This window comes from Giraffa tippelskirchi, chromosome 13 (genome assembly GCF_054371585.1).
Source record: "Giraffa tippelskirchi isolate mGirTip1 chromosome 13, T2T-mGirTip1v1.2.pri, whole genome shotgun sequence".
Classification (NCBI taxonomy): Eukaryota; Metazoa; Chordata; class Mammalia; order Artiodactyla; family Giraffidae; genus Giraffa; species Giraffa tippelskirchi.
Window position 1 is genome coordinate 53,664,613 of NC_137287.1, and position 23,432 is coordinate 53,688,044.

The 23,432-nt window shown below is 35.1% G+C and overlaps 1 protein-coding gene across 2 annotated transcripts in view; it reads right to left on the bottom strand.

Moving 5' to 3' along the window:
- The window catches only part of MACROD2 (mono-ADP ribosylhydrolase 2), a 2,278,672-nt gene that overhangs the window by 1,731,794 nt on the left and 523,446 nt on the right, over positions 1 to 23,432 (bottom strand). For both annotated transcript variants that reach the window (XM_081556519.1, XM_081556518.1), the window contains exon 4: positions 2,777 to 2,806. In XM_081556519.1, the coding sequence (XP_081412645.1) occupies positions 2,777 to 2,806 (30 nt within the window). The remainder of the gene's footprint in view (positions 1 to 2,776; positions 2,807 to 23,432) is intronic.

Genomic DNA, 23,432 nt, shown 5'->3' on the forward strand with positions numbered 1-23,432 from the left:
GGCTTGATTTTGAGGGACCACCTTTTTTCATTGTTGCCTTACCCCTACTGACCCCGATATTTTTGATGGCTAAAGTCCACTAGCCTTCATGGACCCTGAGTTCCACACAGTAGGAAGACCATAAAAGTCAGAGCTTGAGTGCTTGATGACAGGATGGGATTATCACACAATTGGTCTAGCCTACATTTAGGTTACTTTTAGAAGAGACAGAAATATATTTCTATCTCTTTTAAGTCACTATTATTGTGGGGTTTTCTGTTATGGGCAGCTAAAATGATTTTAACTTATATAATTAGTTAATTCAGTTTTCTTTAGCCAAGAACCATAATAGTCTGGATTTGTATATATAGACTCAACTTTAACAGTTTTATCCTATTTAACGGTAGTAGCCCAATTTGTTAAAATACTAATATGTCATGTAAGAAAATCAGCACTATGAATGAATTATTTTAATGCTTCTTTCATGTAAGAAACCTAGAGAAAAAAGTTTACCAGAAAACCAGTAAATTCTTAAGGAAATTTTCCCTTCTAGTTCCCAAAGAATACCGAAAAAGAAGTAGGACAATGAGAAACCTTGCATATATTTTCTAAAGAAATTTGAGGAAGAAGAAAAATATTTTGCTACAGAATGTGCATTGACATGATAATATGAAGAGCACTTTCTAGTTTAAACTGTTTTCTATCATTTCTATTTCCAACATTCTCTTTTCAAAAATCTATTGATTCAAGTATGAGAACAATGGTTAAAATTTAAATTTTCTAATAAAATTTACACTGAAACCTCCTGGTGATGATTAATAAAGGATTATATTTCTTAAAAGTTCAGGATCAAGTAAGCAAGTTCCAACTTGTTTGTTGAAAACCTAAAGCTCTGTATAATCATGTCTATTTCAACCATGTACATGAAAAGGAGAAGCAAGAGGAAGAAGGAGAGAAAATAAACCTATTTATGTCCATCTGGGTCCTAAATGAAAAGGACCCCATTCTATTGTATATGTTTTTACTCCCTCACTATGTAATATAGACTGAGGCTAGGAATGTTTTCATCTTTCAACCTAGAAATAAAACCTAGTATTTTATTTTTATTCCAAGATTTTAGTATCAGAATAGAATTCCTAGTACAGGGATCTCTCTCTTCCTCATCTCACTTTGATCTCTTTCTCTTTCTCCTCTAAAAAGGAAGAAAGAAAAAGCAAAATGTCAATGCTAATTTCTTTTTTTATTTTTCACAGTAAGTTGCTGATATATGAAGCCCTCAGGCTATGAAGATTTTTTTTAGTCATTATGATGAAAAAAGAAAAACCACAAGTTTCCAGATGCATTGTTTAAGAATTCACACTACAAGTGACTCTCAGAAAAAGTGACTCTATCTTGCAGCCACTATGGAAAACACTATGGAAGTTCCTCAAAATAACTAAAATTAGGGTTGCCATATGATCCAGCAATTCCACTCCTGGGCATATATCTCGACAAAATTATAATTCAAAAAGGTACACATACCCCTACCTTCACAGCAGCACTATTTACAATGGCCAAGAAATGGAAACAACCTTAATGCTTATCGAAAGAGGAATGGATAAGTTGTAGTATATATACACAATGGAATATTACTCATCCATAAAAAAGAATGAAATACTGTCATTTGCAGCAACATGGATGGACCTAGAGATTAGCATACTAAGTGAAGTAAGTCAGAAATAGAAAGACAAATACCATATGACATCACTTATATGTGGAAACTAAAATATGAAACAAATAATTTATCTACAAAACAGAAACAGACTCACAGAAATAGAGAACAGACTTGTGGTGACAACATAGAATGAAAGTGGGAGGGTGGATTGGGAGTTTAGGATTAGCATTTGCAAATATTCTGTTGCTGTTGTTTGGTCACTCAGTTGTGTCTGACTCTTTGCGACCCCATGAACAGTAGTCCGCCACGCTCCTCTATCCACGGGATTTCCCAGGCAAGAATACTAGAGTGGGCTGCCATATTTTTCTCTAGGGGGTCTTTTCGACCCAGAGACTGAACCACATCTGCTGCATCTCCTTCATTTCAAGTAGATTCTTTATCACTGAGCCACCAGGGAAGCCCACAAACTATTATACATAGAATGAATAAACAAGATCCCACTGTTTAGTACAGGGAACTACATTTAATATCCTGTGATAAAACATAATGGAAAAGAATATATATATGTATATATACACACACACAAACACAGATACACACACACACACACACACACACAGAGGGCAGGGCAATCCACTCCAGTATTCTTGCCTGGAGAATCCCATGGACAGAGCAGCCTGGCAGGCTGCAGTCCCTGGGGTAACACAGAGTTGTATATGCCTGAAGCTACTTAGCACACACACACATATATACACATGTATGAGTGAATCACTCTGCGATACAGAAGAAATTAACACATTTTATATCAACTATACTTCAATAAAGTAATTATTTTAAAGTGACTCTATTATCTACTATATGTATATTCATCTCAATAGCTTACTGCTGCTATAGCTTAAGCCAAAGGTAGAAACACAAATCTGCATGAGAAGAACAACAGTATTCTGCATATTTTGAAGTCAGTTAAAATAACATTCAGGTAAACCCAAGATATTTCTGCTATGAATTATTCTCTGGACGATTATAATTTGCATGGTTGATGAATAAAGCAAAATTAATTTTGTTAAAGTATCACGGAACTTACTAAACATCTTATGGTTGGTGTAGTAATAAAATATATTTTAAGTGATATTTAGGACTTACCACCTCCACCTCCAAGAAGACTGGCATTTGCTGTTCAAAAGAAAACAAACAAAAGATGTTAAACGATATATTAAAATATGTTAATGCTAGAGTATTCCAAGAAAAAGTTGGTAATGATCATGCCATACATATACACACACACATATATCACAGTATGTACTTTTATATAAAGATAGATTCTTTGTTTTATGATGCATGAAAATGTAAATATTCACTATTTTTATTTCCTTTTTCTCTTCAAATGACTATTTTTACAATGTTCTTACTTCTAATAAAATAAAATACATATCATGCTCCTTTTATTATCATTCTGTATCTAAATTAACCTTCTGTTTTCTCCATTTTATCAAGTAGAGACATAACAATGTTACTTAAGCAATTTCAATAATTTCAAAGGACAATATAACAAAAAAGTATAATGATAATTTTAATTAAATTAAATGCCATCAAATAAAGCTATCTCAAGTTACTCTGCTATAAGAATGAACTTAAATAGTAACAGATTTATTCTTTTTTGCATTAATTTTTTGTTTGTGGGAAATAAACATATCTTAAATATTTTTGTAAAACAATAATTCATCATTTCATACCCATTTATTTATTAATCTAACCCATACAATTATAGAAGTCAAATGATAAGCAAAATATAAGACAATTCCATTTAGATTTTAAGAGGTCAAATTTTCAGAAAGTTCCATGGCAATTTTTTGCTGAAGTATTAAGCAACCTTACGCCTATGATAATCTAGTCACTACAAAAGTCAGAAAACAGAACTCTTGGAGCAATATAAAGTATGCAGTAACCAAGGTGACTTTCTTTGTGGAGAAATCTGAGCTACCAAAAGATTATAGAAATCATTTAAGAAGGAATATCAAGAATCTTTAACTTGAATTTTAGTGTGATGTCCACAGACCATGCACTGTCATAGTAAGAGAAGCAAATATCAGAGTGTTAATGATTCCATCAATAAAAAATGGAACATTTTAAGAATAAACGCCTATATCCATATGTGACGGTTTGTTAATTATTGCAACACTAAAGAGAACATTATAAAAATGCATGGAGAAAAACACCTTTGAAGGTTTTCTCAATATGTCAATATTAGAGCATCAAATCTTATCTCATCTATTAATAATAATAGCTGCTCTTGGCTTTTCCTCAGTGCTTTCATCACAAATATAGACTGAGTAGCAATCCCATTAGTCAAACAAAACTCACTTCAGATATTACAAGTCATCTGCCACTGTGTCAACTCAGAGCCCTCAAATCCTTCTGACTTCACAGTGAAAGCGTGTAATATTTACCTAGATGGTATCCAGGACTTAATATTTTCCCAAAATCAAACTGTGTTGAAGTGGCAACTTGCTGAAGAGACATGAGGAAAGATGTTAACAATTCTTTTTTTTTTAATTAATTTTTTAAATTGGCGGCTAATTACTTTACAATATTGTAGTGGTTTTTGCCATACATTGACATGAATCAGCCATGTGTCCCCATCCTGAACTCCCCTCCCACCTCCCTCCCCATCCCACCCCTCAGGGTCATCCCAGTGCACCAGCCCTGAGCACCCTGTCTCATGTATAGAACCTGGACTGGCGATCTATTTCACATATGATAAAATACATGTTTCAATGCTATTCTCTCAAATTATTACCAATTCTATCTTGGGTCCATACCCTTTAGTGGATGGGGGAAATTTCATGATGCCTACTGGCAAACCCAAACACTTTCTTAAAAATCTTAGCTACATGCATTTTTAAAATTTCATGGCATTTCACACTTCTGCTGATTTTTTATTTTTAAATCTGACTGAGAACTCCTTCCTTGTCTATAGGTTTTCCCGATCCCTGAAACTCCATCTGTTGTCCTCCAATTTATACATATTCATTCATAAAGAAAAACATTTCCAACAACAAACAACAATAGTAATGAAGAGTAGCTTTACACTCAAATTATCATGCCCAGAATCACAATAACACAATATAACCCATTTTCCCCCAATGTTTTGCTTAATAAAGGTAGAGTCTGCCTGCTTGGAGAGCACAGACCAAGTCCCATCTGTTTAATCAGGCGCTTGTCCAATAGATGTGGGTGGATGAGTGGGAGTAGGTGTAGGAACTGGAATTCCAGGTTTGGAGGACCATCAAGTCCATTTATCTCAGATGCGTGCTCATGGCTAGATGAGCATTTCTGGTTACACTTCCAACATCAACATAGAAATATTTCAGAAAATTGTGGCATCTACAAAGTGCACAATCATTTTTAAGATAATTTCATGTGTGTTACCATTCATGTAATAGAATCTTAATCTAAGCTGCTTAAATATATTCAAATCAAATTCAAAGCAATTCTAATAACTATAATCCCAATAATGATTTATCTAAAGAATCCATCAAATTTAAGTCTATTTTATCAACTTCTGTTCTCTAAAAATTAAAAAATATAATGTTTTATCTTCAGTAAAAGTGACATGCATGCGTGCTCAGTCACTTCAGTCATGTCCAACTCTTGTAACCCTATGGACTATAGTTCACAAGGTTCCTCTGTCATGGGATTCTCCAGGCAAGAACACTGGAGTGGGTTGCCATGCCCTCCTGCAGGGGATCTTCCTGACACAGGGATCAAAACCACATCTGCTGCATTACAGGTGTATTCTTTGCTGCTGAGCCACAGGGGCAAAAGTGGCAAAAGTGACATAACTATAGGCAAATAAAAGTGAATCTTTATTATGATTTCTATTATTCTATCTTTACAAAGTACCTTATACATAATATAACTGATTTTCAACATTTATCAATCAGATGGATTAACAGCATTTCTTCCATTTCACAGAAATGAAAATGACTTTTGTGTGTCTGAAATTAACAGTCGTTTAATTTTTACTTAGTTACTTCCAATAAATTGAGGTATATCCCAATTAGATAGGAAGTTCTTAAAGATAAGATTCGAGTTTAATAGTTTGGTCTGCATTTAATAAGCTCTCAATATGTGTCTTCTAGTAGTCAGACAACTGGCAGATTTAATCCCTTTTCTTTATTGACATGGAAGACAAGTTTTGTTTACTGAAGTGTCTAGAAAGAGAAAACTTTGGTCCTTTTTCTTTTTGTAAAATCAAAGACTGTTAAGGAAACTTCTACACTTTATTTAGAAATAGTGATTAATAATGTCAGAAACTGAAACTAGCATAACATTATTAACCAACTATACTTCAATATAAATTAAAAAGTTTTTAAAAAGAATGTATGAAATATGTTTATATATTTATGTCTCTATCTAAGTCCCTTGTTGGAGGGAATTTTGAATATGCCTCTTGTTATTCCTTGAGTTTCACAGGGAAGAAAATGGAAAAAGGAACTAAGAAAGCTTAAAGTTGATAAGCATGATGCAACTGAATCCAGAATAATATTTAAAAATGGCTTCTCTGAGCATGCTAGTACCAATGCTTAGCTGGTCAAAGCATCTGTCTATTGAATAGAAGATCCTGGGTTCTAATCCCAGCAGTGCCTGGGAGAGTATATTACTGAGCTTCCTAGATGTACAGTGGTAAAGAATCTACCTGCCAATGCATGAGATGCAAGAGACACAGGTTTGATCCTTTGTCAGGAGATCCCCTGGAGTAGGAAATGGCAACCTCCATTTCTCTGAGCATGCTTTCTAAGTAACCAGCCCTAACTTCTTTGATATTTTCCTAAATAAAATGCCCCTGTTACCAGAAGACGTAGAGGAAAAAATCAAGCTACAGGAATTGTCTCAAAGATCAATTCAATGAGAAACTAAAATAAACCATTACAAATTAATGAATCTGTCTATTATAGATTTTCCTCCCACAATAACAACTCAGTGAAATGAATAGTTTCACTATTTAGAAAGTAAAAACAGCACTGAACATAAAATGAGTAACAGTTACCAAAATCTAATTTCAAGTGACAAATATGGATAATTTATTTATAATACCCTAAGCAAATGATTATTTTTTGAAGTTTATGAGAAACTGCTTTTGTCCATTTAAACTCGGTTTTGATTTTTTTAATTAAAATTATCAAATTATACACAAGTATAAATATTCATTATAAAATTATCAAAACCAAAAAATAATTAAATACAAAGCAGGAATCTTTTTCATGAGATAATTAGCCTACATGAAAAATAATCATGGTAATTGACATTAGCATCACTCTTTTTGGTTTTCTCAAGATATAAATGAAACATTACACTACAGTCAGTTCAGTTCAGTCGCTCAGTAGTATCCAACTCTTTGCCACCCCACGGACTGCAGCACGCTACACTGCAACACTACAGTAGTCTTCCTTTAAAAAAATTCCTAAATGACCCTCTTCTACATGTGTGTGTTCTTTTAAGAATATAATTGTAATTAAATTGTGGATTAAATGATGAAAAATACAATTACTATATATGTAGTCATATCACTGGAGGTTCCTAGATGCAAAATAGGCCATGACATTATTAAAAACCCAAGACAAAGCTTTATTAGATACTTAAAACACTATTCCTCCTAAGATGTCAAAATCCTTTTCAGTCTATGCTGCTGCTGCTAAGTCGCTTCAGTCGTGTCCGACTCTGTGCGACCCCATAGACGGCAGCCCATCAGACTCTCCCAACCCTGGGATTCTCCAGGCAAGAACACTGGAGTGGGTTGCCATTTCCTTCTCCAGTGCATGAAAGTGGAAAGTGAAAGTGAACTTGCTCAGTCGTGTCCGACTCGTAGCGACCCCATGGACTGCAGCCTACCAGGCTCCTCCGTCCATGGGATTTTCCAGGCAAGAGTACTGAAGTGGGGTGCCATTTCAGTCTATATACGGTAATAAAAAGGATACTGAACTAAGAACTGAGAGCCAAATAACCTCTATTTTAACTCTACTTCAGTAACTAAATAGCAGGTGAATCGAGCAAATCATAGTCAAAACTATGTTACTTTTCTTCTTCCATTTGGAAATTTAGAATCAATCAGGGATGGCAAACAGGTTTTAAACAATGCAGATTCATTAATTATGAGAGACTATCCACACCTCTAATTGGAGAAGGATTCTGAGGCTAACCCCAGGCTCTGCTGAAAAGAGAGCCATGATTAATTAATAATGCTGATCATGGTCAGAGGAGGATAGGAAGAATTAAAAGGCAGCACACATGCCATATATTGAGCATCTCTGGATCTGAGGACTTCTTTTAGATTTGACAGTTTTAATGTAATCAAATTCGATTCAATAATCTTGAAAAACAAAACTGCTAACCTAATATGTACCATCATAGTACCTTAACATGGATAATAGCTCCTGTGTTTTCAAGTCTGAAATAATTCAGTCTGTGAAACAGTCCCCAGCTGGGTGAAGCAACCCATGTCCACTGTGAGTCAAACTGGCCTGATAAGTGTTTGGAACAATTTTTTATTTCACTTGCCCAGTAATTTCTATTATCTGTACTTAGTAATTGTTTATTTTCCCACTCCATTTCTACCTCCACCCAAAACTATCTGTCAAATAAGCAACAGCCTGAGAGACTAGTCTTTAAACATTGATTAAATCTATTTGTTCAGGGTTTTTGTTTGCCTTTCATCATTATAAAGAAAATTATAGTTGCTTTCATCCTGACAGGATCCTGACCACCTCGTTTAGCTTATTTATTCTGCTTTCTTACTACAACAGAGCACATGGGATGTCAAAACGATTGTTGGCAAAAAAACTTCCCCAGAGGCTCTACTTAAAATACCACTTTGTTCAAAACATGTTATCCTAAAAAATACAAAAGCCAAAATATCACCCTTTAGAATGGTACACATTACAGTCCCTTGATTTTGAAACTCAAAGTAGGAAGGGCTAGAAACACCTGTTAAAATGAAAATCCTAAGCACGTGCATGACTATAGAACCACTTTATACAGGGAGCAACCAACTCAACTGACAGCTGTGGAAATATAATCTACACAGACAAATACAGCTATCGATTTGGCAACAGCTCTCTGTTAATGTTTTCCCAGATTTACACCTTCTAAACAAAATCAAGACTGTCACAAGTTTGGGGAAATGGTATAATTTCCTTCCTTGACGCTCACAGGGAGAGAAAATTAATAGGCTTAACTATTTCACATGTAGAAACCAGGCATAAACACATGATGGATAATTTACATGTCATACAATACAGAATTCAAAAGAACTATTCATTATTTCAGGGTTTGTGTGGGTTGAATAAGCTGTAACCCACCCTGAAGCCAAAAATAGAATACAATAAGTCCTACTATGGATAGGTGGAAGGGCATCAGGAATTGGAAAACTTACTTGAGAGTATTAACGAATGAAACAAAATGGAATTATTCTTGTTGAACTATAAGAGAGGAGCTAGAGCTGTCCTGTTTTGCCAATATGATGTCACCAGCTATCACTCTGGGTGCTTGGGGACTTCTAGGAATACTGCAGCATGGGAATAAAACTACATATCTTGTCCAATACCTTCATTTTACAAAACTGGAAAGATAAAGAGGATCAGAGATGTTAGGTAACTTGTCCAGGATCAGGCCTAGGAGAAGAACCTAGGATCTACTATACAATATTGCCAATTTCAAATTGGAAATCCATATACACATACATATGTATATATGATTGTTGTTGTTTGTTTGTTCCTCTGAAATCACATTCAAAGATGGTAACAGAATGCAATGTGTATGGGATCTACCAAATGTTACCCTATTGAAGATCACCTAACTTAACTATTAAAGAATAAACTAAAGCATTGGTGGTTTCTACAGCTTCACAGTTCAATACAGAAATAAGCGGAATCAGTGCACGCTTTTATTAATGCATACAGTCATCCTTCTTGACACTGTGCTCTGAATCAGTTGTAATTTTGAAAATGATAACACTGGCTCAGTTACAAAAATGGGATTACTCGAGTAACCCAATCTGGGCTTTCCAAAGAGTGAACAAGCATGTCTAAATAGGGGGCTGGGGGAAAGAGTTCAAATGTACATTAGCATTGTAGTTGTAATGATACCAGACACTTGAACAGAAGTTTTTAACTTGTCTTTCACAAGGAAGATTTTGAATGCAAATGAAGTCTCGATTTGAAAAACAGAAGATGCACTTATTTGAGGGACTATGATACACTTTATCCTAATGCAAATATAAGCCTGAACATGCACTCTCATTTATACACTTCTCAGAAAGACTAATTCGTTTTAATAAAACTAGACAGTACCTTTTTTAAAACAACTGTTTTACATAGTTTCTTTATTTCATCTTTCTTATAATAATATGGAATCTTTATTTCTCCCCGATAATGAAACAGCAAATGAGTTTTTACAAAAGGTTTATTTTAGCTTATATTTTAATTTAAACCAAAAGACAAAAGAATAATTTTATCATAGTAAATAAATTGAAAGCTTGAGACAAAGAACCTCAAATTTAAAGGATTTGGGGTTAAAGGAAAGGAATAGGATTGCTACCTTGAGAACACTTATGAAGCTGTAATATCCATGAAGGTAAATGCCATATTTGTTGGTATCGACAGTACCATGCACAGGTCTTAGTAAAGAGTAGGGACTGAATAATTAAGTACCTCTTAAAAACACAACTAAGCGAATGAATGTAAGACAGGGGAATGAGGAGAGGGCAGGGGGGAGGGGGAGGGAAAGTCATATTTTGGGGACAGATGAGAGAGTTACAATAACAGATAATGACTCCTTCACAATTTCACAGCCAAATGAGGCTATGCCAGGAGGGAGCCAAACAGATTGAGGCCCAATTCCAGACTCTATCATTGTCCTTGAGAAAGTTCTTAAAACTCTAATTGATTATCTAATTACTTGTATTATTCATCCAGTTGGTAAAATAATGGTCATGGTAGAGGTTAGCTGAGAGGTTTAAGAGTGATAAACTATGTAAATGCATTTATGGCATCTGGAATATGCTGAGGCTCAGTAATGTCAGTTCCCTATCCAAGACCCTGATTACAGTGCTGCTTCTGGAAGACATACTAGAGGTTAACATAAAAACCTCCACTAATAGTGGGGATTTACTAAAAGCATTCAGACTAATTCTCACTTTGCAGGGACTAGGGCCATGTTCATCATAGAGAACTACTGTCCTCTACCCTCAATCCAATTCTGAGCTATGCCCTCATCAGAGTTTTGGGAAGAAAGAACTGCACAGAAGAGACTGAGGAAGAAGGGTATCTTCAAATTATAAATATATTTAAGCCTGCCTTTGAGTTTAGGTCAATTTAAAAATAAATCAATATGTCCGTAAAGAAAATGGATGGCATTATTTTGCATATTATAACACTTTCGGCTTCTGGATTATTTTGATGATTTAGTTTTAAAATAATGTTACTTTATGGCAGATAATTTCTATTTACTCTTCAAGACCCACTCTATACAGCTGCCTCTGTTTTCTGCCCAAAGTGATTTAACTATACAAATGGCATCAATGGGTCCTCTGGCTCTGGTGAGTTCAGTCAATAGGGAGCACTGGTAGTAGCTGGTGGGAGAGTTGAGAATGAGTTGTAGGTATTTATTTTCCTGGTTCTCTTCCTGTAAGCTTATCGTGACCTGACAATGTTCCTTGAATAAAGCTCATTTAGTTCATAACATGACATCCTCTCCTTTTGAGTTCTGATATGTCTCCCTCTACTTACTTACTTCTTTGAGCTTAGAGTTGTAACAGCTGTGCTATTGGTTGCCTTTGTTTCCTGAACAACCCCTTCAGTTTCTTCTATACCATATCTATCTCCAACCCTTGTACTTATCCCTCTTATAAAAAAGCTGTCCAGTATCCTAATTTGACTGTGCCAAGGTTCCTGTTGGGAATTTGATTGAACAGACATGGTTTATACAAACTGGTCACAACTCAAGGCTATCCTAAATCACACATCTCTTCGCAGACTAACTTTCTTAGTGAGAATGGTTTAGGGAATAATCAATATAGTAGTTTTCCTTATTAATTAAAAACATAAAATATATTTTAAAAAAACATAAAGGAATTTCCCTGGTGGTCCAGCAGTTAAGACTCCATGCTTCCACTGCAAGGGGCATAGGTTTGATACCTGATCAGGGAACTAAGATCCTGCATGCCACAGCTCAGTTCAGTTCAGTCACTCAGTTGTGTCAGACTCTTTGTGACCCCATGGACTGCAGCATGCCAGGACTCCTTGTCCATCACCAACTCCAGGAGTTTACTCAAACTCATGTCCATCAAGTCAGTGATGCCATCCAACCATCTCATCCTCTGTCATCCCCTTCTCCTCCTACCTTCAATCTTTCCTAGCATCAGGGTCTTTTCTAATGAGTCACTTCTTCGCATCAGGTGGCCAAAGTATTGGAGTATCAGCTTCAGCATCAGTCCTTCCAGTGAATATTCAGGACTGATTTCCTTTAGGATGGACTGGTTGGATCTCATTGAAGTCCAAGGGACTCTCAAGAGTCTTCTCCAACACCACCGTTCAAAAGCATCAATTCTTCAGTGCTCAGCTTTCTTTATAGTCCAACTCTCACATCCATACATGACTACTGGAAAAACCATAGCTTTGACTTGACAGACCTTTGTTGGAAAAACCATAGCCTTGACTAGACAGACCTTTGCTGGCATGCCACAGGGTGTTGCCAAAAAGTTTTTATAGAAAGAGGTACTCATTTGAACATGTGGTAGTTTAGTTGCTAAGTCATGTCTGACTCTTTTGGACCCTATGAACTGTAGCCTGCCAGGCATGTCTGTCCACAGGATTTCCCAGGCAAGAACACTGGAGTGGGTTGCCATTTCCTTCTCCAGGGGATCTTCCCAACCCAGGAATCAAACTCAGGTCTCCTGCATTGCAGGCAGATTCTTTACCAACTGAGCTACAAGGGAAGTCCATTTGAACATGTGAATTACTACATTTTTTAAACAATCTCAACTCCTGTTATGTTCTATTCTTTTCCATACTTTTTCCCATATTCATATAAATATACACACATAATTGAATCTTCCTTGGATTATTGTTTAAAAAACAATGGATACTACTATAAAAATTATTGCATTATAAAATTGTGCTATATAAAATTGTGCAACCTAATTTTCTAATGTATCAATATATCAAGGGCTGTAACTAATAAAGGAGTACATCAAGGCTGTATATTGTAACACTGCTTATTTAATTTATATGCAGAGTACATCATGCAAAATGCTAGGCTGAAAGAAGCACAAGCTGGAATCAAGATTTCTGGGAGAAATATCAATAACCTCAGATATGCAGATAACACCACCCTTATGGCAGAAAGTGAAGAAGAACTAAAGAGCCTCTTGATGAAAGTGAAAGAGGAGAGTGAAAATGTTAGCTTAAAACTCAACATTAAAAAAACAAAGATCATGGCATCTGGTCCCATCACTTCATGGCAAATAGATGGGAAAAAAATGGAAAGAGTGACAGACTTTATTTTTTGGGCTCCAAAATCACTGCAGATCACGGTGACTGTAGCCATGAAATTAAAAGACACTTGCTCCTTGAAAAAAAAAAAGCTATGACCAACCTAGACAGCATATTCAAAAGCAGAGGCATTACTTTGCCAACAAAGGTCTGTCTAGTAAAAGCTATGGTTTTTCCAGTAGTCACGTATGGATGTGAGAGTTGGACTATAAAGAAAGCTGAGTGCCGAAGAATTGATGCTTTTGAACGGTGTTGTTGGATAAGACTCTTGAGAGTCCCTTGGACTGCAAGGAGATCCAACCAGTCCATCCTAAAGGAAATCAGTCCTGAATATTCACTGGAAGGACTGATGCTGAAGCTGAAACTCCAACACTCCGGCCACCTGATGCAAAGAATGGTCTGATTGGAAAAGACCCTGATGCTGGGAAAGACTGAAGGCAGGAGGTAACAACAGAGGATGAGATGGTTGGATGGCATCACTGACTCAATAGATATGAGTTAGAGCAAGCTCCAGGAGTTGGTGTTGAACAGGGAAGCCTGGCATGCTGCAGTCCATGGGGTCGCAAAGAATGGGACACAACTGAGAGACTGAACTGACCTGATCTAATAAAATAATTCATGATATACTATAATTTTCACAAATTTGAGTGAAACCACTCCCTTATTGATGGGTACTAAGGTTTTTTTTCAGTTCTTCCATTATAGAAAAATCTCTAGTAAAAAATCATTATATGTGTGTGTATTACTACATATTCATGCTTCTATCCTATAGAGCAATTCCTCCAAAGTATTTGTGGATAATAGAAGATATGCATTTTTCAAACTTAAGAGTTTAATAATTATTGAAATTTGCATATTAAAATAAGTCAAAAATAGCAAAAATATAACATTCACAAGTATACCCTGGGAAGCACATAAAACCTTAATAATCAGAAGCAAAATGTCTTGACATGCAGATGAAGTTCACTGGACTGTTTCTTATTTAAATGTAAAATACATCATTGAAAATTTCTCACTTATACCTGAAAAGATTTTCAGTCTGAATTTCTGATTGATTTCAAATATATAAATTTTAAAATGGCCTGTTTTTAATGTAAAAATAATAAATCCATCTCAACTGATGGTGAGCCTCTTTAAGCACTTTCTTTTCAGGTTTACTAGACACAAACCATAATAGGTCTTGAACTTCAAAGCAAACTAAAAACTTGGCTAGAAAAGATTAGAAAGTTTCCCCTACTTTCTAATTAAAGTATTTGGAGATTTAAAGTGTACTTTGGAATTTTAAAGATAAAGAAATTCAATAGATATTAACTCATTAGAAAGGGATGGAATGGAAATTGATCAAAAACACAAAGAAATGTAAGAATGCTTCAGCTCAGTGTGGATTTCAAGGCTAAGGACAACTATTTCTTTTCTAAACTATTGTAGTATATGAGAACTTTCTCCAGCAAGGCCAATTCTACTTACATTATATTAAAGAAAATTAAATAGAGCTATGTTTTCATTTACCAATCTAAACATTTTAAAGCAACATTCTTCCTCCAGTTCGGTGAAGTCTCATTACACAGCTAAAGTGTGCAGGTGACAGAGGAGCTGACCCAGCTTTCCATTGATCCTCATGTAATATTTGGATCATCAAGCAGCTCTGATCTAACTACTTGCACCAAATGTGGCCTTGTGACATGATCAACTTATGAAAATTTTAAAATGAGCTCTTGTATGATTCATTTCTATGAGAAAGTCATGCTCTGAATTACCAAGCCAGTGGACAAGCTGACACACATTTTAGTAACCTTACCAAGACAGAGAATATGCCCATTATCACACCCAACTTAAATAATATATAAATAGATCATGATGACAATTTTCTAAGCATCTATTATTTATTAGGAACTGTTTGAGAGTCAACCTGTATGGTATCTGTCATCTTTTAAACATTCCTGCAAAATGGAATTTTACTTTTCCTATAACATATGAGGAAATGAAGGCCATAATGACACTAAATTGCCACAAAGTTTTGAGTTAGTAAGTTAGTATTCAACCCAATATATGAACCTCCTAATTAAACATCTAACCAATTATCTTTACAGCATACCAGATTCTCTCTTAAGGAATCATTTCATTTCTCCCATATTATTTCAAAATACATGGATAGTCAATACATGATAAACAATGATAAACAATGAATTCCAATAACACCAATGTCAAGGTAGTATCACTAGTTTTTTAATCTAATTAGTGGCCAGAACGGAGAGTATTTACATACATCATACAACTTAAAGTTAAAAAAATTAAATATCTTTACCTATACTTTCTCTATATCACTTACTAGCACTAGCACAATATTCAGTAATTTAGATCACATAAAACATGAAGGGAAAACTCACATTTAATGTCCTGATAACACTAAAAAGTGGCATTCAAAACCATGCAAATTCTCAATATTTTAGGCAACATGAAGAAAAACATATACGTTGCCATCAATGAGGGTATATATTTCTTAATTAACAAAGGCTTCTGACGAGCTCAGTTAAATTTATCAAAACAGTAATAATACATTAACGTTTGTCTTTCACCAAATAAATGCAAACTGGCTAGCCTAAGATTTTATATACTTATAGTGAAACACATAAAATAAAAATAAACATATGCTTTTATTTGTCCTAAAGTTTCTATCACTAGCACTCCTCATCTTGGAATTTAGGATTATCAATTAAAGAATAATTTTGATAACTTGAGGTAAAAAAATCATGATTTTTCTCTTCCTAAATTAAATTACATATCTTAATAACTCTATTTCAGATTATGGTTGTCTTCTATCAATGTGCAATAAAATTGTTGCTCAAGGACATAATAAATGTATTATTATGTTTATGCAAACTATAAGCATCAAAAAACTCCTCTGAAACACGGGAAAATATAACGTTATCAACATCAACTTAATCATTTACTGAAAGATCCTCTTTTTTCTGTAAACAGGAGACAAGTTATAATTTGCATGCTGTGTATATCAAAAAATACCAATTATTTTTGTTATAACAGTTCCATCAGGCCAGCTGTGGATTCTATAATAGAGATTAGTTTTATTCTGGTGCATTGAAAAGCACTGATATTAATCTCAGACAGAAGTATTATCATTGGTGAGATGCTGATTACTGAATACAGAGGCTTTTAAAATTATTATTACTTAACAAATCTCACAGGATAACTGTTTAAAATAGTTATAGTTCTAATGTCACTCTGAGATATACAAATATCAGGAACAGAATAGATGCAGTAACAGTTAAACAAAGAACATGTATGTGGTATTCCAGAGGCAATGGATTTGGGGTCTACCAGCAAAGTATTTAACATTAATCCAAATTGCATGAGTAATTGGTTATATAATTTGGGGCAGGTCACCTAGACCTCTGTGCCTCATTTAACACTCATAAAGATATAAGCTATAATTTAATTATTTAACAACCATCTGTTAAACAGACACTATGTGTGAATGCTCTGGGATAAGAGTTGACAATAAATAGAAAGTAATGTAGACACACTAAATAATTATAGATAATTAAATAAATCTATAAATTATAACTATTATAATAAATGCATTTAATATTTAAATATTAGAATCTATTAGAATAATGCTGAAGTAAGAAAAATATTGTTTTATAAGTTGATGGTACTTTATGATATCATGTGTGTGTGCGTGTGCTCAGTCGTGTCTGATTCTTTGTGACCCCAAGGTCTGTACACCGCCAGGCTCCTCTGCCCATGGGATTCTCCAGGCAAGAATACTGGAGTGGGTTGCCATTCCCCTCTCCAGGGGATCTTCCTGACACAGATATCGAACCCACATCTCTTGAGTTTCCTGCATTGGCAGGCAGGTTCTTTACCACTAGAGCCACCTGGAAAGCCCCATTTTATGATATTATATTTTCCAAAATTTTGTCTTCTTAGACATCCAATTCAGACAAGATGGCATATATTTGTTTCTTCCTGTTCTACTCCGCCTTCCCTCTTGCTCCCCAATTACAACTATAAATGCGGAAAATAAATACAAGAGGCAACCAAAGAAAACCTCTGAAAGGTGTAAGAAGGAAGGTGAACTGGTCAGAGACTCCCAGGTAGGAAGAATAATATAGGTGCAAGGTATGTTACTTCCTCCCAACCAAAGGAAGAAGGCAATCCAGGCCCAGCATCTCTTGACAGAACCTAGCAACAGAAGGCAGTGCAGGTAGATGCCCTCTTCCCTGGATCAATAGAAACCTCACTGACAGTCAGCCTTCAATAAAAGTGCTCTCCTCCTGATGGCCTGAGACTCTACCCCTACAGCAAGAGACACTGGATGGTTGGGAGGCACCAGTAAAGAGGATCCTGCAACAAGCACCCAGACCAGGAAGGCTTACCATCCCCCAGGAGCAGGGGACATCTGCCACAACAAGGCCTGGCTCAGAAAGTACTTTTCTTCCCCACTGAGCCAGAGAATCTTTCTCCCACTTAAACATCCAGGGAGAAGGTAAGCAGAGGAAAGCTGGCCAGAGTGATCCCCACCAAAAGAACCAGGCAGGCCCAAAAGCTCTCTATTCTGTCAGGCCAGAGACTTCCCTTTCCCCATTTAGAAGCACAAGGAAATTCCTTCTGCTCACTTAGGCAGAACCAGTAGGGAACCTTGGGAGACCCATCTATTCCAGTTACATCAAACCAAAAGCATAACATCATAGAGGCCATGAAAATTAAGTTGTCATTGGAACTAGAACCTACTATGGTAGTCCAAGACCTGTGAACTAAACCTGAATAGAGTTGGTTCCTATTAAAATTAAAGATTTAAGTAGGAGCTTGAGTCTCCTAAAATGAACACAGCCTCAGGAATCCACAAGACAAAACAATAGATCCAAGAGCCTGGAAAGGAAGAGAGTAGGGTCAATGGATTATCTAGAGAAGGAATGACTGAAAATTTCACAGATTTGATGAAAAATATAAACCAATAGATTTATGAGGTGAATCCCAGATAAGATAAACCCAAAGAAATTCATGCAAAGACACACCATAATTAAACTTCTGAGAACTAAAGACACACACACACACAAAATCTTGAAAGCAGTCAGAGAGAAATAAAAAACACAACCTATAATCTTTAGGGGGATGTCAGTTCAAATGATAGGTTAGCTGGTGGACTCCCCAGGGACTATCTCAGCTAAAAAGAGTTACCTCACCTAGGTCATGCTCCCTTCCTCGGTGGCTCACATCTCATACCTTGAGGGTATAAAAGCCTGCTCCCATGTCCAATAACTGATCCACATGAGAATATTAAGGCCCAGCCCTTGTGCCAACTCAAGACAACTCTGAAGGGCTACCTCAGCTCCCTAGATGTTCAACTCAGGGCCCCTTCAAAAATGTGCCATAGTTCACCTTCTTCCCTATTCAGTTTTGCTTGCTTCCCCTTGCGTCTTGCAAATTTTGTGTTTTTTTTAAATCCCTAGAATGCTTCCTCATAAATATTCTGGTCGTTAATCTCTGAGTCTGCTTCCTGGAGAACCCAACCTGTGACAGAAGTCATGAGGTGGGTGACAGAGGGCATAGCAGAGTGTGTTCAGGGGGCATTTATCACTAAATGGAGTGGGCCTCTGACCACCAACTGTTAGAGGCTCTTTTTAGAATGTGGGCAGCTGATGCCTCTAGGCCCTTAGCTTTAGGTCTTAGTGTTCAATTCCAGGGCAGCAAGAAAAGCATCCCCCAACATTTTATTATATTAGTCTAGTTTGAACCTTCAATAATGAATATTAAGTGCAGTTTTAAATTAAAATTCAAATCATTTAATTTTTACATTATATATCAAACCTCTAACAAATACAATTCAAATAAATAAAATTTAGCATTAATGATAATGGTGCTAGATTATGACATCAATGTTGGAGCAAAGGAGAGACAGTGTAAAATATTCTGAAATTTCTTTATTAAAAATGTTTTAAATACCCTGGAAAAAAAATATACCTATACAAATTTGTTAAGTAGAAGCAAAGAAACAAATTCCTGAACACAAAACTACAGTATTCTTATAGTTCTAAATAATGTAAATATCAAGAGCCTGATGTTTCCTATGTAAATCCTTACATTTAACTTAAAAATTTCAAAGTCTATTAACAGTTTACCTTTTTCTCAATTAGTACTGCTGTGATAGCCAAAAGAATTTGCCAAAATCATCTCACAGACCCCTCGCTTTCTTATGGAACTCACTGCTCTCCGGGTATAGAGTTATCACAATCCATTCCTTAATTGATCCCAACTTTAAAATTTTTTGAGTAAACTCCCTAGAATGTCAAGGCTTCCTGTTCAACATGTGATAGTGCCCTCTCCCTGTGCATCTGAACTCCTGGTAACTAAGTGTTTACTAAGAGTAAACACTATCTGCCAGGTCCTTTCAGCAGCCAAATTCTGTCCAGCCCTAAAAATCCCCTTCTGTCTTCTTAGTTCTTGGACATGATGAGTCACTGAAGAAAATGATTATTCTGACTATAACTCTCGTTGCTTATCAGTCACCTCTACCTCCTCCATGGTACTTGAGGGACTGGCAGTCTCATTGATTGTTCAGCCTGAGCAAAGTGACTCAACCTGCAGTGCACTGGTAATGATTGTGCCACTGACACCATGGACAGACACAGCCAGTGACATCTGATTTAATATGTTAATGAAGAACAAAAGCAAAGTGGATTAACTAAATAAACAGGAACGGACAATCTAATATGGTCTAATCCACTCATCCTTCTTACTAATAAATGTTTACTTTATTAAGAAAAAACACATTCAACGTTCTTCTTATCCATACCTTACTCATCTTTGGCAGAATCAGAGTATGACCAAGAAACAACTAAAAAATCAAGTCATGAAAGAGAAAAGGTAATGAATGAAGGTTCCTATATGATCTACAGCCTGTATTTGTTGATCAGGAATCAAGTCTAGGTAGCAACGAGGTTTCATAATACTGGGGAAACATTAATACTTAGTGTTAAAAGAACTTGAACCAGCAATACATTTTATTTCCATTTCTAGGCACTAGCTAGAATAAACATACTCTCAATAATTTGTTTTGTAAAGTAAAAGTAAAAGAAAACACCATTTTTAAAATAGGGGTTGTTATTGTTGTTTAGTCGCTAAGTCATGACTGACTCTTTTGCAACCCCATGGACTGTAGCCTGCCAGGCTCCCCTGTCCACGGTATTTCCCAGAGAAGAATACTGGAGTGGGTTGCCATTTTCTTCTCTGGGAGATCTTCCCGATTCAGGGTTCGAACCACGTCACCTGCATTGGTAGGCGGATTCTTTACCACTGAGTCACCTGGGAAGCCCCTTTAAAATAGGGGAGTAAACTCCAAAAGGATGTGATAGACACATTCAGCAGTTGGTTGAATCTGGCTATACTAAAGTTGTTACTTACAACTTTTAAAACCTTTTTTAAAACTTTGGCTTAACTAGTGACATGGTTTTTCTTTCATTCAATTTCATCATCAAATTCCAAACTTTGGGAAGGAAACTTTTTACCATAATACCCCAATCTATCTCTCTAATTTCATCATCCCACCCTCCTAGCCCCTTAGACCTTTCAGACCCAGACTGTGTGCATGTGTGTGTACACACACACTCTCACATTCACACATATGCACACATATACACAAACAACTGAGTCTCCTGTCAAGCAGAGTTAATCCACCAGAGCCACCAATTACAAGGCCCCTTCATCACCTCACAACTTAGGATAAGCCATCCTTCTGTCTTCATTTCCTGGGCAAACTTCTACTGAACCTCTAGGATCCACTTCCAATGTCATTTCCTTTGTGACACATTAGCTGATTTCATCACACACAGACACTCCTGAAGGTCCATGGCATGGAAACAAGTTTTTCTGCAGCATTTCTACCATGAAGTTACAATTCGCTGCTTTTCTGGGTTCTACTCCATTATACTATGAACTTGCCAAAGGCAAGGATTATGATTTATTCATATCTTTTTTACCCAGTGCTCCCATCAATAAAATAGGTTATCTCTCAGTTTAGGGTTGTGAGGATTAAAAAAGAAAATTAACTAAAGCCCTAAGCAGCACATATAAAGTGCTCAATATATGGTAGAAACTGTTTCTTAAGTATCAAAAATGATGCCTATTTTGTAGCAAGCATTATATAAATATTCAGGAAATTAATAAAATAGGAACAAACAAATGATTGTTTTTAAAAAGTATTCAAACAGACCTTATTAAAAATCAAGCAAAAACTATGAAAGCGATAATCCTTCCCATTACGAAATTAAATGCTCCTTATAAGGAGTGAAAGGAATGCTTATTCCAAACAGTAATCAGTTATTGAATGATTACATACAGAGAAAAATAAAAGTATTAAAATAAATGAGAATTATAAAGAAATTTATTAAACCAAAACTTAAGAGTTATTGAAACCCTCCTAAATGTTAAGATTTTCTCATTTGGTACTTAAGGGAATGCTTTTAACAACTAAACAAAGACCAGCAGTTGTCTGTCCTACAAACTCTGAATCATTTAAATCATGCTGAACATCAGAGCAAACAGAAAGAAAAGAATGCTAATCTTGTTTCTCCTGAGCAAATACAGTTGATTATTCTTAAAGCCTTGATGGCCACTTTGCATATATTTTTCAAGATTACTATAATAATTTAATCATTTTAGATAAGATTTTTCATGTTTCCCTCCAATAATGTTTCACTGTAAGGTAGTTTCCTGCTTCAGACAAACTATGAGAATCTCAGAGGTACTCCTGAGGTCAGTTAGTGATTTATGACTTTCTAATTTTTTTTAACTTTTTATTATAATACTTGAATTAAAAAATTAATGAAACACAAATTAGTAAAAATAAGCATGAACTTTTATTTTGCACCTCGAATTCAGTGTCATGAGTCTTGGTAACAGCACCATCAATTAATAGAAGCAGCAAAGATATTTCTGAGAGAGATCATTTCAAATGTCAGTTACGTCCCAGAAACCCTCTAACAAAATGGAAACACATTAAATTTCACTTATGCGCCATATAGCAAGTATTTAAACAAGAAACAGCTTATAATGCTGTCACTCAGTATGTCAATATCCATCAGCTCTATGAAATAACTTGTAGTTTTGAGCTTAGTATTTATAATCTTTATAAATAAATCTTTATAAATATAAAATAAAAATGCAGATTGGTAAAATTATGTGACACTCCAAGTTTTTTTTAAAAGGGGAAACTTTTCAAGCCAAGCAACTAACTTCTAAAGTAAAAGTATATTTCATAGATAGACACACGATACACACAAACACATATATAAATCAGGTTATACATCACAATATTTATACGTAAATACATTCCAGATATGGAAATATATATACATATATAATTTACTTAGATTTCTAATATACAAATATATGTACTCTCCCGTTACAAGTCAGTTCTTTTGTCTATTTGTCATTCCTATGACCTAGAATTACCCTATCATTTATCTTCTTTTGAATGATACAATTTTTCAAAAATTCCTTTTGTTGCATGGACAAGAGATTTAAACTCTCTGAGCCCCAAAACAATCATTTCAGATGAAGATACAGAAAAAGCCTTAATTTCAGAAACATCTAAAGAAAATGGAAAATTTTATTAAAAGATAGCCTTTACAAATTTCTTATCTGGAATGATACTCAGAGCTCTTGGGTTAGAGATCTTCTTTTGAGAATGTCAATAATTATTAAAATAGGTGCTGGGGGATGTTATATATATATACATACACACACACATAAATCTTTTAAATAGTCTTACATTATATTTATAACATTTATTGTCATTATTAACCTAAATTAATTAATCTAGATAATTTATAAAGCATGTAAAATGGCCTAAGATTCAAAGATTCTTAAGAAAAGAACATACAGCAAACCCAAAAATTTATATCTGATTCTGTTACATGCTACTTTCTTAAATGAAAATATGGCTCAAATAAACTTAAAGAAACTCAAAATGTGGCTATTCTTCTCTCAAAAGAATAAAATACTGTAATTATTACTATAGTATTTCTAAATAATAAAGCAATAAATGAATTTAATTAATTTGCTTAGGCATTCATTAAGCTTTAAAGTAAAGAAAGAGCTGGTTCTTATTTCTAGTGAGGTCATGTGTAATTTACAAAGCTTATCATACAAGAGATAATAAATATTTATTGATGACTAAAAGAATAAATGAAAGGATGAACAGATGGATGAAAAAATAGGGACTCTAACAA